At 38.5% G+C, this 17,899-nt stretch overlaps 1 protein-coding gene across 1 annotated transcript; it reads left to right on the plus strand.

Annotated features, from left to right (window-relative positions):
- Positions 1-715: 715 nt before the first annotated feature.
- Positions 716-15,198, plus strand: LOC139732931 (DNA polymerase epsilon subunit 2-like). The gene is made up of 14 exons (XM_071643767.1): positions 716-892; positions 4,176-4,276; positions 4,645-4,798; positions 5,325-5,481; positions 6,007-6,090; positions 6,579-6,635; positions 7,406-7,527; positions 8,512-8,774; positions 9,539-9,653; positions 11,541-11,618; positions 13,259-13,367; positions 13,769-13,945; positions 14,607-14,674; positions 15,171-15,198. Exons 1-14 carry the CDS (start codon positions 828-830, stop codon positions 15,184-15,186), a joined length of 1,566 nt encoding a protein of 521 aa, XP_071499868.1. The 5' UTR covers positions 716-827; the 3' UTR covers positions 15,187-15,198.
- Positions 15,199-17,899: the final 2,701 nt, after the last annotated feature.

A 17,899-nucleotide genomic window follows, 5' to 3' on the forward strand; every position in this document is an offset into this window, starting at 1 on the left:
AAATCAACCGATCAACACATCACCAACACAATATAGTACACATGGGACTGAGATCGCACTTTCTCACAGCCATGGAATTCCATACACATACACTGCCTTCTAAATTAATCTACTTTCTACAAGCCGCCTTTTCACTTTTTTTAAGTCAGCTACGAATCGGGATTTCAGGCGTTGTATAATGCTACATGTGCAAAAGTTTTCACTTACCAAACAGCATGAACAGCACGAGATAATGCAACTCTTTCTCTATGTTTACTACTGCACTGCATGGCACAGATCACATAATTATCACAGCAGAAGGACTAGTATACAGACAACAACAATGAAATATTAGCCTTCTTGCAGTCGTCCATACAAAGATATTTGCACTGTGTAAGTACTCCTCATTCCTCACAGCAAAATTAAACCAACATAAAGTCTGCCAAATTATACACAAAAATACAACAACAAATTATTAACTTGTTTGCATGAGGGTCAGTTGTAAAATCAATGTCTGCAGCACTCATTATACGTTAAGAAATGAAAATTACGGCTTGGAGATAGACTACTACACGCACAGTTTTGCCGCGGGAACTATCGAATTTGCGCACTGTACACTGCCATGGTACTGTATGTCCTGTCTTGATCTTCACCACACGTTCAGAAGCCGCTGGATTCGCGGCGCGTTGTATGAAACTCATCCGGGGAGAAGCGGGGAGTCAGCACTTGAGGAAGGCGCTGCTGTGGAGCTCTTCATCAGCGCTAGCTGGCCTGGTATCTAAGTAACACTCGACAGTAGAGGCTGGAGGATCCGATCTGTAGAATCGAGCTAGCAGGACAATCTCACAATGTCTGGGAAAGTGAAATCGAGTATAACAGCTGCATTCAAGATGCATGGTCTAGCACTTCGAAGGTAATTTAAACGTTCACTTCCAACTCCATCATCATTATACTTTGGTCTTTGCTTAGCCCCGGAGACCGCGCCGCCAGGCGCGGTCCTGGCGGCTTCCCCGCAGTTTCGCTTATGTTAGTTCCTAAGTATTCTGTGCGTTTGTGCAAGTGATTGTGAATTCTGTGAACATCGGTGAGCTGCTTATAAGACATCATTTTGTGCATCACAAGCAATGAAATGCATCAAACAGTCGCCGATGATAGTCATTTAGGTTTCATCGACCCATGTAAGTATTCCTAGTAGTTTCTGTTGAAAAATTAAGGAAATATAGCGCCGCAAAGGCACCCGTTTGTTCAACATGAAGATCTTTTATGGGAGCACGGCGCAGCCGCCACACGCAGGCCACACTGCGTGTGTGGCGGCTGTCGCAGTTAGTCTTTGCTCAGCTAATCCTAACTATACACAGCCCAGTCGCTGTACATGGTACGTCGCGTCGCTGTTTTCGCATAGCGTAACAGCGTCTGGTCGGGCTAAGCTAATCCAGGCAATACTGTACTAGTCTAGACTAGAGTCTAACTGTTACGTTAATACATTGTACTTTTACTTTACTTTTCTGGAGCGATGGTGCCAGGTACAGGTGTAGGTAGGTAGGTGAGAGCATGGACCTAATAATTTTACACATGGACATTCATCATATCGTTAATTAATTCATGCACCTAGCACCTGTAGCCTAGGCTGTACATCTCAAAAGCTCCACAAAGACATTTTTAGCATGCTTCACTGCTTTGATCCCATGCCATGATCGTCACCCAGTGATGCCAAGTTTTAAAAAAAAAAATTATGAGTGAGATTTTCATGACTCGGCGTCTCGTCGCTCGCGCGCGAATTAGGGGATGGGGGTGTCCCCCCTCCCATATGGTAGGGAGGTTTTTTTTATTTTTATTAAATTTATTAGCTCTTAATGATGCGATATGGTGCACACTTAAGTAACTATTTTCTACTTATTTTGAAAGACAATACAACTATCACTTTAATTCTTTGAGCTATGCGATGTGTGAGAAAAATGGGTGCCATGCGTGAGATCGTGAGACAGACCCTAAATGCTTGAGTCTCGCGCAGAGTGAGTGAGACTTGGTAGCTCTGGTCACCGCCAACAAGCCAGGAGAAGAACAAGACGCAGATTCGAGAAATATAAAACTATATGCGCAGAAGCAGGCAGTTTTTAAAAGAAAGCTAACATTTTGGCAGAATGAGTGTCATTTGTGATCTCAATATTTCACTTTTCTCCAGCTTATTCCAGAACAAAAAGGGACGGTAATGGTAGAGAACAGGTATATCTCAGCATTAAACCATTAGGCAAGGTCTTATCATATGCGTGTGCGAAATTGTGCAAATTAGCAATTACCCATCTTTTGACACAAAATTTGTCATGATCTCAGGTTTGCTGCTCCTTATCATCTGTATTTATTCAAAGACATTTCAGTCTGAAAAAAGGCACATCAGCGAAACAAGACTGAAATGAAGGAAAAGATTCTTTTGTTAGTGACGATACATGATCACACAATCGTTATTGTCCAGACACCTGAATGTGCACATAATCAGGTGTTGGAGACGATCATTACATCAAAGAAAGACTGCAGTGAACAGTCCATGTATGTTACATCCATGATACGAGCCAGTTTATCAATCAGGATTGTATTCTCGGCTGCGTACTTGTTAACCGCATCGGCGACCCCAACACGTACCAAGTCGGGTAACAGCGCCCCGCGCCAGGTACCGGGTTACGTACTGGTAGGCTAATCTCATTCAAATAGGTTCTATATACCAGTAAATTAAATCTTAAAATGATATTCTAAAAATCTGTTGGCATACACATGGCAGGGGGGGGGGTGGAAAACTGCTTGAAACCACAGACCTAAGGCTAATGCAGCAGTTACCGGTACTCGTAGTAAAATGCCCAATTCTTCCGATGCTCATCCCGCTAAAGGCATGATGAAGGCATCCAGCGAACATTCAGGTTAGACCAATCAGATCACCACGTTAATGGTCCCATGTGTTGTCTTTCTCTGTGGCTTTAACTGATGAGAACAACGTACAAGACTATTTCAATATTTGTAAACAGGGGAAGGGTTTTGTGAGTTTTGTTATTGCACGGAAATTGCATGTTTGCTTCATTGGCCCCAGTCTATCCAAATGTTGAAATTAGTGTTGTTTCTATCAGAGCAACCAAGTCTCATGCATTCTGCATGAGACTCAAGCATTTAGGGGCCGTCTCACAATCTCACGCATGGCACCCATTTTTCTCACGCATCGGGTGAAGTCTGCAACTTGGGCCTATAATAATGAGCGTAGCTCAAAAGATTAAAGTGATAGTTGCAATTGAAGGTATATTTCCCTTTTGTCTTTCAAAATAAGTTAAAAAATGGTCACTTAAGCATGCACCTGATCGCACCATTAAGAGGTAAAAATTGAAAAAGTTCCCTACCGTGGGAAGCCACAGGGCCCCAGGGGGGAAACCCCCCTCCCACACCCTCGCTGGCGCGCACATTCGCTCGCCGAGATGCCGAGCGATGCTGAGTCATGAAAATCTCACTCATAAAATTTTTTTGAACTTGGCATCCCTGTTCTATGTGAGCGCAACTGAAGTATAATTTATTTCATATAAAGTTCAGTGCTAGACCTCTATTTGTAATAATAGATCATACTGACAGATGACATGTCTTATGATTTTTTGGTCAACATATGGGAAAGACTCTTGAGTTATGGTACAGCCACCCAACTAACAATACCGGTAACCACTCTACCCTATCCTACCCTTATTAAATAGCTTTATATATCCATGGATGCACACACATTGATGCACACACATTTTGCAAGGCTGTCCCAAAGCAAAAGGAAGTCTTCCCAACATTCTTATTCCATTACCCATTATAACAAGAACTCGTTTGCCGTCAAGGACCTCAGCTTATGGAATGAAGAAAACCTTGAGACAGTTTGTGTCTTTAATCAAATGGATTTGGGTTCTGCAGAACTATGCAACAAGTCATTGTATGGAAAATATGGTTGTTTTGTACTATTTCCAGCTTTAAGTTTCAGCTAATTAGGACTGTAACTCTCTATTGTACACTTCAACTGGTTCAAGCAAGGAAACTTGGAGCGTGGTGATTTCTGCCATCGCCAATCATTTCAGCAGGAATTATCACTAAAGATAAACTATGTACCGTAAGATCAATTAATGTATCGTATCTTATATTAGACAATGATTTCCTATTCAGATCAGATTCTATAATTTGTTTTCTCTCAGTGATGCGGTGAAATTCTTGGTGGCTGCCCTGACTCCAGTGACAGATGTTGAGAGGAACGAATGGGTAGACAAGATCATTGAAGCTGTGCAGAAACAACCCTGTAAGTAGCGCATGTTTCATTTGTTTCATTTTTGACGTACTAGCGTAATCAGATGTAGAAATCCAGGGCCCCATTTCATAAAAAGTTGATATGATAGTAACTCTTGTTTGAATGGCAGTTGTCATGATAATGACAAGAATCCAGCTTCCTGATTGACTGTTGCTATGGGAAGTTGCCATTCCAGCGAGAGTTGCTATATCCTAACATCTTTTATGAAATGTGGCCCAAGACTTGTTCATGTGACAATATCCCCCCCCCCCCCCCCCCCCACAGCACAATGCACAATGTTGATTGAATGGGGGGGGGGGGGGGGGGGAACCTGCCAGCTTGAAATAACAATCCCAGTTCTTTCATGTCTTCACATGCAGTGTCATCTGCTTTGCTGACAAAGGAGACAATAGAAGCTGCCGTAGACGAATGTACAGATGGAGGAAGTGAGGAAAACGAAAAAGTCTTCAATGTCATTGATGCCTTTGGAGTGCCGCGATTCACCTACAATTCAGAGCGCAAGAAGTTTTTGCCGTAAGTTGTTGAATCTTTCATGAATTTTTCCAAGATATGCAACCATGTGAATTGTCTTGAAAGATTTTGTAGTAGAGGCCAATGAATTATGTAGATGAACTTCTTTTTTTCTATGAATATTTGAAAACAAATCAGAATGTGAAATTGGAGCTGTTGTGTTACACATTAGTCCATTCTATATCATCACGTTGAACAGAAAAATATGTACTCATAGCATTAGCAGCTCACATGCTTTATAACATTCTTAAGTTAATATCTGGAGTTCATTTCATGAAGTCATTACATAAAAGTCTTTTCATAAATCTCAGAATGACCAATGTCGCTCATGTGTAGCTATGCAGAAAAATCAAATCCATTTCATGATGTCACTCATAAGTGTGTCTTATGAGTGAAAAGTCTCTCATAAAACTTTCATGAAATGGACCCCAGGCCTTGCAGGTCTCCTGAAAGCATACATGACAGTCAGATATCGATTGTTGTGTCAGGGAGGTTAACAAACTCATTGCATAAATTGTAAATCTTGAAGGAATTCAGAGACCCCCAATCTGCATGCCCCTGCAAAGCACAAGGCAGACCTGTTCCTGGAGCGGTACACCATCCTCCACCAGAGGACCTCCAGACACAGCCTCTTCTCTCCTCCTGTACAGGGCGCGTCCATGGAGACACAGGGCAAAAAGTTTCAGGTAACAATCAGTGTTTGTCATCAAGTTATTCAATTCTCAAACCCAATTTTCGGACAGTTTTGTTAGGAATAGAATCAATGTGTTTGTATTTTATGTAATGTGGACATTTGTTTTCACCTGCAAAATTTCTTTAGAGTATCAAACAGACAAAAAGAAATCAAATGTCTTCTGTAGATGTCTAGCAAGACTTTGATGGGAATGATAAACCAAGAAAGTTCTGAGCAAAGTACAAAGAAGTTCTGGGGGTAGTCCAAAGTAAAATCCTAAAATATCACCCTTACACACCAACTGAAGACATATACTGGTATTCAAACCATTTCAAAGAACTTGAGACTTTTATGGTCCAAGACATTGCAAGTGATTGATCAACTATTAGCCAACGCATAGTGAAAGTTAGTGCTGAGAACACCAAAGAGTAAAAGGATTACCTGGTAGATGAAGCATGATATGTTGAAACCTGTTAATCAAAATTGAGATGACTAATCATTTGTCTTACATTTCCTCCACTCCATTCCTCCTCGGTAGCTTAAACCAGTGGAGTTTCTGCTAGGCAGCACGGCAAAGCTTGGAGAGTTGATTGTCCTTGGGATGCTGACACAACTGAAAGAGGTTAGTGTCGACTAGAGTACTACAAATCAAAACACTGAACGATGATTTGATATCTAACCTGAGTAAGAATTAAAAAAAAAAAAACTACATGAGTGGCTTGATATCCCACATCAGATGGTGAAATGAAAATGAGACAAGTAGTCTGAACTTCACTTGCTGTAAGCATCTGTGTGCCATGATATAATTCAGGCAACTCCCATTATAGCAAATTCCTCTGGACCGACAGCTTTCCTTTGTCATATCAAAATTTCATTAAAATCGAACAGAATTTTGCAGTATGTAGACTTTAAAAATAATGATTCAGGGACCTGAATTCTGACTTTGCTGTAGTAAATTGTCGTAATAACTCTTTTAGTTGCAACGAGAGTGCCCTGTATGTCAATTTCAAAGTCTCGGTCTACAGTGATGCATTTATCATTATTCCCTTGTCTTTCTTCAGTCAAGTTGATGCACTGCATTTACAATATTCTTCAATTCCATCCATTCAGGGCAAGTTCTATTTGGAAGATCCTACTGGTGCAGTTCAACTGGACTTATCGAAAGCTATATCCTTTTGTGGGTGAAATGACAATTTCTGATACTGTAAAAGTGGAAATTTTCGCGGCGTTCAAATTTTCGCGCATTTCGCGCAACCAGAAACTAGCGCGAAAATAAAAGCACGCGAATATTTTGGCTTGCCATATGTGCCTGTGCGTGATGTCTTGATTCCGCGGAATTAAAAACAAGCGAAACTCTTCCGGCCCGGCCAAGCGCGAAAAATTAGTCATACGAAAATATCCACTTTTACAGTATACTGACAGCCTGGTCAGTATTATAATATAGCTAACGCATATACACAGGACACCAGTGGCCTTGTTAAAGGGAAATTCCACCAGATGTACAAATTAACTTGTTGAAAGAGTAGAATCAAGTCGTAGTTAAAAGTTGTAATGAAATCATATCAAAACATGAGCAATGAAATTCTAAAGGTTTCAGACGTAAAAAAATTGATGTTAGTCACAATCAGATATGCATATTAGATGAGGTGATGATTACATGTCCTCAATTCTTGAATCTGTTTGTGAAAAGGGAATCAAAATCATTTTGGAATCCATAATTGAGCTACCATATAACTCTTATATTGAAACCATTTGCTGCTTCACAAGTCTCGAATGATTTATGATGCAAAGGATGTAGAAGGATGTGACTTTTTGTTTTCATTTCAAAAACAAATTTTATGAAGATTTGTGTTCAAATGTCTTGTACGTGTTAGTAAATATAGATAATATCTTGTCTATCAGACCTATTTGAAAGATTCCTTGACAGTGCTTTGCACCAGTTTCACACAGGGCTGTTCACTGAGAACTGCTTTGTGCTGGCAGAGGGCTGCTACGAGGACGAAGTGTTCCACGTCAACGGTTTGGGCTTCCCACCGGCAGAACCAGCTGACATCACCAGGTAAGACTGCATAACTCTTGTGTGACCTTGTGACTTTCTTACAAAGGTTAACAGATATCGTTTTTGTTTTGTTTTTCTTGTTTGTTGTTTGTGTGTTTTATGTGAGGATCCAAAACAGAATTGGTTCCATTTCAACCGATAAGTAGCAGTGTCTTTTCAAGTGTCTTCCATTTGACAATATATTTTGGCACAGTGGACAAGTTTGGTTGCTCCTTTTAGAGCCATTACCAGGTCTCCAGCTTTCAACACAGTGAACAATTTTAAGTTTTTGTACAGTTCTCATCTTCCTTTGATTGTATGAGGCAAATTCTGATTGCCTTAGAAGTGGTATTCTGTCTATTCATGCTTGTAAGTGACAGGGGCCACAGAAAAGGATCAAAGGAGGGAGTCAGCTCATCCTACAGTTTTGGCTCTTGAAATGAAGAAATCACAAAAAACCCACCACAAGAAAACCCATAACTTCCAAGTTCAGAGAGATTGTTTCCACCAAAGCAGGGGGTACCTTGACCCCAGTGGGCCACCACCATTATCGGCCCCGCAGCTTCCCCCCCCCCCCACCCCCCAAAAATGATAAATAAATAAATAAATAAAATAATAAATAAATAAATAAACAAAATGAAAATATGAATTAAAAAATAAAGAATTAATAAATTGATGAATAGAATGAAATAAAATAAATTTAAATTAAATTTCAATTTGAAAATTAAATAAAGTAAAATGAAATAAAATAAAATAAAATAGATAAAATAAAATAAAATAAAATAAAATAAAATAAAATAAAATAAAATGAAATAATAAAAATTAAAATTAAAAAATAAAAGATCTGCCGCCCCTAAGTGAAAGGTTTGAAGAGGCAATATTGACATGGTAAGTTGGACCCAACTCAAGTACTGAAACAATGTATGGGAACTGTGAGTGACAACTGGTGCACAAAGCTGCATGGATGTGTTTTCTGTATTTTCCTTCTTTTCCTTTTTCCGTCAGATCCTACTTTGGGAACATCAATTTCTTTGGTGGTACGTCAGAAACCTGTGCCAAGTCCTCCACCAAGCTGCAGGTCCTGGAACAGGAGAATGAGGATGCCATGATGGTCTTCCTGTCCGACGTGTGGCTGGACCAACTGGACGTCCAGGAGAAGCTCCGGACCTTGCTGGCGGGCTACTCGGAGATGCCTCCGACCTGTTTTGTCTTCAGTGGAAACTTTACGTCCACTCCGTACGGTCCGAACCACATCAAGACTCTCAAAGGTGTTCTTTGTTCTATTCTGTCTGTATTCCTTGTCTGGTTTGGTTTTTATCTTTTATTTTTCCTCCCTAAATATCTTTAAAGGTAGATTTACATCATTTCTATGAAAGAAATTATACATTCCTAAATGAGACTTTTGCCAATGGTCAGTGGGCAGCAGTAATTTTTAGGGTAGAAAAGTTTTATACAATTTTTGTTGTTGTTGACTTTGTAAAAGTATGTATTCATGCCATGAGATAATATAGACTATAAAGAGATCTATCTGGCAATCAAATCTTAGAATTTTGTTTTGCAAAAATTAAAATTCACTTTATACTCTCAAGCAGAACAGATTGTGTTACATCACAGTATATTCATTTACCAGAACTGATGTAAATACATGTATTTCACATTTTGTTTACATCTTTTGCCTTTTCAAGTTCAACATCATTGTTTAGACTCATTCTGAACAACACTTACACCATCCTTCTAACCACTTCAAGATTATTTAATTCATGTATTAATATACAGCAAATTGACAAAGATAGGAGATATAGAAATAGTTTTTAGAAAGGATGGTTTTGGTACCAATGACATTCACCACATCAAACTTTATTTCTTTGTTTTTGATATATTCTGAAGAACTTCAGACAGACTGCATAATGAATGTTATCCATATTCATGATCATATTAATATTCGTTTTGGGATTTTGTTGCATTTTCCACATTATGATGTATTATAATCATTTTTTATTTGTTTTCCTCATATTTTTAATTCCTTTTAAAGATTCCTTCCACACTCTTGCCAATATGATCTGTGAGTTCCCCAGCCTCCTGGAGCACAGTCGCTTCATATTTGTTCCTGGACCTGAAGATCCCGGTCCCGGGAACATACTACCAAGGTACAGACTGACCATCATGTAATGAGTATAAAACAGACCCCCCAAAATGATTACTAGATATAAAAATATTAATTTCCTTTTTATGCCTCCGCCACAAAGTGGTGCCGGAGACATTATGTTTTCGGGTTGTCCGTCCGTCCGTATGTACATCCGTACGTACGTCCGTACGCTTTCGTTTACACGATAACTTGAGTAATATTGACTGCAATTTTACCAAACTTGGTCCAAGTATAAAGTATGATGGGGCAATTATTTGATAAGTTTTTGGGTGGAATCGGCCAAAGGTCAAGGTCAAATCATGAAATTGTATCCGTTTTCGCGATATCTCAAGACTGGATAGAGCATATTTCACCAAACTTTGTCTGAGGATGATGTATGATAGGACAATTGATTAGTTTTTTAGTGATATCGGACAGAGGTCAAAGGTCAAAGATCAAGGTCAAATCCTAAAATTTATCTGTTTACATGATAACTCAAAACTAGAATGAAGCAGCTTTCACTAAACTTGGTCCAAGGATGATGTATGATGGGACAATTAGTAGAGTAGATTTTAGGGACATTGGCAAGAGGTCAAAAGTCAAAAGGTCAAGGTCAAATGCTAAAAATGTTGCTATTTCCCCCATATCTATGCAATGCCCAAAGGTATTTTCTTGAAACTTAGTGTAGACATGTACTACTGCGTAAAGATTCTCCAGAGAGAGTTTCATGTCATAAGGTCAAAGGTCAAAACGTCAAATGTTAGGTGAAAATGTTGCAATATCACGTTTATCGCAAATGGTTCAATGTATCTGCATGGAACTTGGTACATACGCATGAACTGACTGGCAGGGATTATCTAGGGAATGTAGGGGTCATGGGTCAATAGTCAGGGGGTCAAAGGTCAAGGTCAACTCCTCAAAATTTTACTATTTCCCTCATGTACTAGTATATGCAATGCTTGCATTATTAGTTTTAAAACTTAATATATACATGCATTACCTAATGGAAATTCTCCGGGAAATTTCCAGCCAGAAGGTCAAAGGTCAAAGGTTAAGGGTCAAAGGCCAGGTTTCAATGCCCCCCCCCCCCCAAAAAAAAAAAAAAAAAAAATCTATTTTGTACTCTAATTACACTCTTTCTTCATACCTTTGAAATTACTCAATGCATAAGCTTATAAAAGGGTCTGTCAGAATTCAAGTAAAAATTCTCAATTCCCCAAATATGTGTACCTGCACTCTTAGACAATTATAGCAAACCCAGTTCAAGGAAAATGAACATTCAGGACATTTCTGACAAACCTGTCATTTCAATATTTTGCCAGTTATGTGAAACTGTCATGGATCACACATTGTGAAGACATTGTACTATACACCTATTGGGAGAATCATGCATTATGGCGGAGGCATCAGTCGCCATAGCGACATTTCTAGTTCTACTACAAGGTTGTCCCTGTTTTGATTTAGTACATTACTTTTATTTATGTTTCCTTAACGCATGTTACCCCCTTGTAATTTTGTAGTTATACTGTTATGTTGCTGATCGCTTGTATTAGAAAATAATGACTACCTGTATGTATAATGTATGTACACAAGTACAACATATGTAGCTACTTTAAAGGGTTATGTAAAGTAGCTGTTAAGGCAATTATTTCATATTGTATTTGAGAAGCCGAAGTCATTCAGTACATTTTTTTTGTATAGTCAGAGGTAGTTAAACTTTGGTGGCAGCTGCCCTGATAAGGTGTACAATCAGTGTCGGGGTTTGCCATCTACTTCTGTATTTTTCTCTTTCTTTAACTGGCGGGGATTTGCTATGTTTTCCAACACAACAACAAAAATAGTGATTATAGAACTGTATTGTGAGACTTGTCAGTTTCAGCTATATTGTTCTTGACTTTTTGTCATTCAGACCACCAATCCCAGAATGCATCACTGCAGAAATCAGGGAGAAAGTTCAGTCTGCTGTGTTCACCACTAACCCATGCAGGTAAGCTTATACTACAGTACATGAAATGTATGTATGTATGTATTTATGTATGTATGTAGGGCCTATGTATGTATGTATGTATGTATGTATGTATATGTATGTATGTTTGTATGTTTGTATATATGTATGTATGTATGTATGTATGTATGTATGTATGTATGTATGTATGTATGTGTATTATCATTCAGGGTTAACCTGTTCCTCCCACAATTCTCGGAGAGCCTTCAATGCTCCAAAACAAAATTCTTTTTGCCTGTCAACAAAGAACTGACAGGTTGGTAATCCGCCTGTGCGAAAGCAGTCAAGCAGTACATGCATCCCCTAACTGTGGTCAACTGCATGTGTCATTGGACAATGTGCAATATTGATTAGATGCAAGATATGAATACAGAGTGCGCTGATGGAATCACAAATTTGTTGTTATACGTTGTTAATGGCACTCAAATGGAGTCAGCGAAAGTTAAAATCTGGTAAGCTTAGCCTTGATTGCTACATATGTCTTCATACAAGTTTTGTAGCAAAACAAGCACACTATAACATTGGGAAAAGGTAAATTAGACAAAAATATACACAGTTTTGATGGAAAAAAAGAACAGATATTGATGGTATTGATAGTATTGTAGCCAGTGAACCATCTGTTGCTCTTTCAGGTGTAACAATAGTCTTGACATATGGTCATCTAACAAGCAAATAGCAAACATAGCAGCACAAACAACTAAAACAAGGAAACCCATACCATCACCAACAACAACAAAGCACAAACAAACCACAGTGTGCTATGTGTTTCATACCCCAACAGAATATATTTGATTGTTTTTTCTGCAGATCTGTTTTTCATTGCTATATAATTTCAAACACACTTAGTCTTCTATTATCTTGACAGCTGTAGTACTTAAAGGACAAGTTCACCTTCATAAACATAAGGATTGAGAAAATGCAACAATATTAGTAGAACACATCAGTGAAAGTTTGAGGAAAATTGGACAATCGATGCAAAAGTTATGAATTTTTTTAATTTTTGTGTTGGAACCGCTGGATGAGGAGACTACTACAGCTTGTGAGTCATATGCGTACAACAGTATAAAGAAAATGTAAAAGAAAATTCAACATATTTTCACTTTTTTCGCATAATAAAAGAGCACTTGACTTGCCTCTTTGTAAAGGCAGGGGGAATAATATTACCCATAACATTTGTCGGTAACGAGTCAGGGGAATGTGTACTTTTTTCAAAAGATGGAATTTTGTGAAATTCTCTTTATATTTTCCTTATATTGTTGTACGCATGTGACATCTAAGTTATTCATACACTGCAGTAGTCTTCTCATCCAGCGGGTACTGCACAAAAACTTCAAAAATTCATAACTTTTGAACGGATTGTCTGATTTTCCTCAAACTTTCAATGATGTGTTCTACTAATATTGCTACATTCTCTCAATCCTTATGTTTATGAAGGTGAACTTGTCCTTTAACTTGTCACATTTCACTACAGCTGAGGACCCAAGAATAACAATATGTTGTGGTGCAGATTACCTGCTATCTGACAAAATAAGGAAGAACCCTGCATATATATTTATGTGTGGAATTATTCAAAGACTCCATCTGTGCAGTCTCACCCACTTTATGCTGCATCTTTTCTCCAGGTTGCAGTACTGCACCCAGGAGATTGTCATCTTCAGAGAGGACATCGTCATGAAGATGTGCAGGAACTGCATCCGTTTCCCTGACAACAATGACGAGATCCCTGATCATGTAAGCAAGGCAGATAGCTCACCCACAAATGTCTTATTCTATAAAGATTTCTCTTCCATATAAGCTGAAACTCCAGAGTATAATTACTTCTTTTCGCTATCAACATGTCTTTATTTTTTATTTTTTAGGTCTATTAAATGCCTTCAAATATCATCAAATGAGAACTTAGTTTTTCAATGATGTGAAAAAGAATAAGTGAAGGGAAAGGAAATGTCTACAATGTGAAGAAAAAAAAAACTGTTTTCTGTATCGCTATTTTCTTTCACACAATCTGAAAATCAAATTTGTTGAATCCCCTTACATTGCAGAACACCATTTCATTTTATTAGTAGTGTTTTTAAATGCATGACATAGATTCTTTGAGAAATTAATGTTGGTGGTGTGCATCCCTCTTTCTACAGTTTGTGAAGACAATCATCTCCCAGGCACACCTGTGCCCCCTCCCTCTCCACGTCTGCCCGTTATACTGGGCCAACGACCACGCCCTCCGGCTCTACCCCCTGCCCGATGTCATCGTGCTGGGGGACAAGTATGACCCATTCACCATCAGCAGCATCGGGACCGTTTGCTCCAATTCTGTAAGTGTGAAAACGTGTTGGATGATGCAGGTCACAAACAGTCATGACGATAAATGAACACGGGTACAGGCAACTCCTTTTACAATGAAGTCATCAGGACCGGCAATTTCTTCTCATTTTATCAAAATTGTGTTATAACCAAAGGGAATTTTGCACCATAGGCTCTACTAAGAATAATTTTTGGACCTGAATTCTTACTTCGTTGTGACAAAATTTCATAATAACCGTGTTTGTTGTGTATCGGGAGCCCCCTGTAGTTGTTTCTCACATAGGGCCTTTCTGCTACACCCTACTAGTGCTGAAAGGATTGCATGAGATGCCATTCCCTCAGTCACTGGAATCACTTATCAGTGCATTTACTATATTTCCTGGGGGAGCATTCCAGCCAAGTTTCCATTTTATGATGCATATGTTACGCTCTAATCCAACCGCATTAATGCTTGGGTTCTTGATGCTATTGGAAGTCAATAGGCCCTACACATAAAAGGAATTCTTACGAATAAAGTCAACCAAACATTTTCTCAAGCTGACTTTAAATTTGGAATGGAAGTTGGTGTAAAGTAATGAAATTATGTGTGACAAAGGCGTCTTTCAAATTTTGCAATGTTGCAAAATGTGTATGGTGTATTTATAATATGCATGTGATTTGTTGTGTCTTTAGGGTTCCTTCTCAAAATGTGGCTACTGCTTCAAGGTTTACTATCCTCACACTAAGGAGATGGAAGACAGGTTTGTGCCAGCTCTTTTCATCAATATTTTATACTGTTTGCACCATATTATCAATAGAAATATAGCACTTTCATATGAGTGAGCTTTGGATTCAGTTGTAGTTTTTTTCATTTCATGTCTGTTTATTAAGAATCTTTATTCAACATGTTAGTTTTGCTGCAGTCACCAAGATAACATAATGTTATTTTTCCATGTTAGTGCTGTAGTATGTAAAGTTTGCCATACGTACATGGTTACCTGTGTATCTCCCCTATTCAATGGTGAAAGTAGAATGTTTGAATAAAAGTTCAGGTTCAAAATCCCTCTTATAGCTCCAGAAAATCAACAACAAAATAATACCAATATTTAATTCTTCATACCAGTGTTGATATTGTCAAGTGTACATGGTTTCTTCCAAGTTTTTGAGATTTTGTGTAATTCTCCTCATACGTATAATCCACAGGACAGTGTATTGAAGTTTGTTTTTGCATTTTTTTCTCTCTCTCTTAAATTCCAGCAAAATTGATGATTAGTGTGCAGACAGAGTATTGACGAAACCAGGGAAACGAGTGAAAACTCACGTTTGCTGCAATGAAGGTCTGTCTTCATCAGCAATATTGCTTGTACTTGTGCAGAGAACTTGGAGATGGGACTGACATGGGCTTGCGGCACATACTTCATCATCCAAGACTGGATTTGACTTTCCTTATTAAGAGTACAGCTAAGATTGTGTCATTGAACATAATTGGACACCCTCAGTACAGGCCTCAGTATCAAGTGTTCTTTACCCAGATGTTTTGATGCTCTTCAGGTTCATCTTTCCTCGCCCCACACTGGCAGAAAGAATAGTCTGCAGTTGAAGATATCTGTTCTAGTAAAAACAGACGTTTTGTCACGTCAGTCTCTCGGTTTTCATGCCATATGATTATGATGATTGAATGTTGAGTAGCAAATACAGTGTACTGTTAACCATTTTGTGTGAAAATTACATAGTCTGACATCCAATCACAGAGATTCCAGAGCAACAACCAAAAAAAAAAGCCACTGCTCAAGCCAACATTACCCAAGTCCACCTTGCACAAGCCAGAAGTTGGCTAAGTCGAAGAGGAATTCTACCCTTGATATATATGAAGGTGTGTTAATTTTACTGTGTGAGTCAAAATTCACCAAAGTTAGAACTATTTACTCCTGGTCCCTTTGAAATCGACTTAGGTGAGGTTGACTGTAGTTGCATTTGGCTATTGCTGCATGTCAGACTGTGTGCAGTGGAAACTCAGTATAACAAGATACTTTGGGACCAAGACAGTTTGTTTTCTAGATCAGATATTTTGTTATACATGTATCAGTAGTTGATAATCAACACAAAACAAAGGAAATAAATTAATTGGTACAAGAAAGTTCAGTTTGTTATATCAGAAATTATATCAGATCTCTTTATATCGAGTTTCCACTGTATCAAGACCTTTGCAAGAGGTGTCCCAGGAACTTGTATTGATGTTGGTAATGTTTACTCACTTGCAACAAAAGTCACACACACACACACGCTATGCATCAACATGGACTCTCTCATATTTATTATGGTGAGAGTTTTGGCCCGTTTCATGTGCATACTTGGTAAACATTGCCATTTTGAAATGCCTTATGGATCTCCCTTCAAATACTTCAGCTGGACATCACTGGAGATTTGACAAACTTAGTGGTGATGTTTGATCCCTCTGTTTTAGGGCTGAACGTGGGACGTAAAGGATTTGTTGTTGTTGGGGATGGGGGGGGGGGGGGGTTAGGGTGGTTTTTTTTTTTTTTGGGGGGGGAGGGGGAAGGGTTTGTAGAAGTCAGAAGAGCAATGCAGACATCCAAGATTTGGTCTCTTATCAGGACATCTGGAACTTCAAAATTTACATGCAAAATGGAGATACAGTTTTAGCAGTACATTATTCTTCATATAAGATCCTTCTACTTTTACAGAGGTGATATTCCATGAATGGGGAGGTACATTTGCTTGGCTTTTGACCCCCCCCCCCCCCAAAAAAAAAAGAGCATCACTTTATTTGCATGTATGATTGTAGCATATACAGTATATGTTGTGTCAGAAAATTGCAAAATTCATACCATTGCTCTTTCTGTCCAATTGTAATGAAACTTTCGTTGTTCTGTTATCATGAAATTTTATTTAATTGTAGGGTAAATTTTCCCTGAAATCAAATCTTCAGTTTTGATTTGCTTTCATTGCTAACAATTTTCTTTGCTTTGTATAAACATGTGTCTTGTTCTCTATCTTCACCAGACACCAGACTTACTGTATTGTAAATATTGTCTAAATGATACCTAGGGTATACAGACTATGTATTTTGTTTTATGTTTTATGTAATAAATTAATCATTTGTATAAAAGCATTCTTCACTTGTTGATTTTCTGGTACTGTAAAAGTGGAAATTTTCGCGGTGTTGAAATTTTCGCGGATTTCGCGCAACCAGAAACTAGCGCGAAAATAAAAGCACGCGAATATTTTTGCTTGCCATATGTTCCTGTGCGTGATGTCTTGATTCCGCGGAATCAAAAACATGCAAAACTCTTCTTGCCCGGCTAAGCGCGAAAAATTAGTCGCGCAAAAATATCCACTTTTACAGTAATAGAGCATTGGAATACATTACATGTACCAGGAGGGGTGAAATAAAGCTAACCTCTACATCACAGCTGTGCAGTGCATCTGACAGATACAAATACATGTACTTATCAAACATATGGTTCACAAACTGTATATACCCTTCACTGTTAGCAATCTTGATTTGATGACACCCCTACACCCCCCCCCCCCAAAAAAAAAAGAAGAAATGAATAAATTTAAAAGAAATAAAAGGGAAAAGGAACATTTTTAGTGTTCTAAATTACATGTACAGTGTATAAGTTATTTTCGTCATAAGATGATGCTTGTCAAAGCACTCAACAAAACACATACACACACACACACACATGCGCACGCACACACTGACACACACACACACACACACACATGTATCGAGACATGGATGCTGGCTATTGTTTTTGTTTTTGATGTATTGCGTGTCCACAAACATGGTTATTTGTGCATGTGTGCGCACATTGGACAACAATCATGTGGAAGAAAAATCTCTTTGACAACGCATCATTAGACCATTATGATTTTAGTAGCATACAGGTACTTCTACATGTAATACCCCAAATATTGCCCAAATGGTACATGTACTGTAAAATACATGTACATTTTGC

Source organism: Diadema antillarum, unplaced genomic scaffold (assembly GCF_040938485.1).
Source record: "Diadema antillarum isolate AM-2024a unplaced genomic scaffold, OU_Dant_1.0 seq00000456_RagTag, whole genome shotgun sequence".
In the NCBI taxonomy this organism is placed as follows: domain Eukaryota; kingdom Metazoa; phylum Echinodermata; class Echinoidea; order Diadematoida; family Diadematidae; genus Diadema; species Diadema antillarum.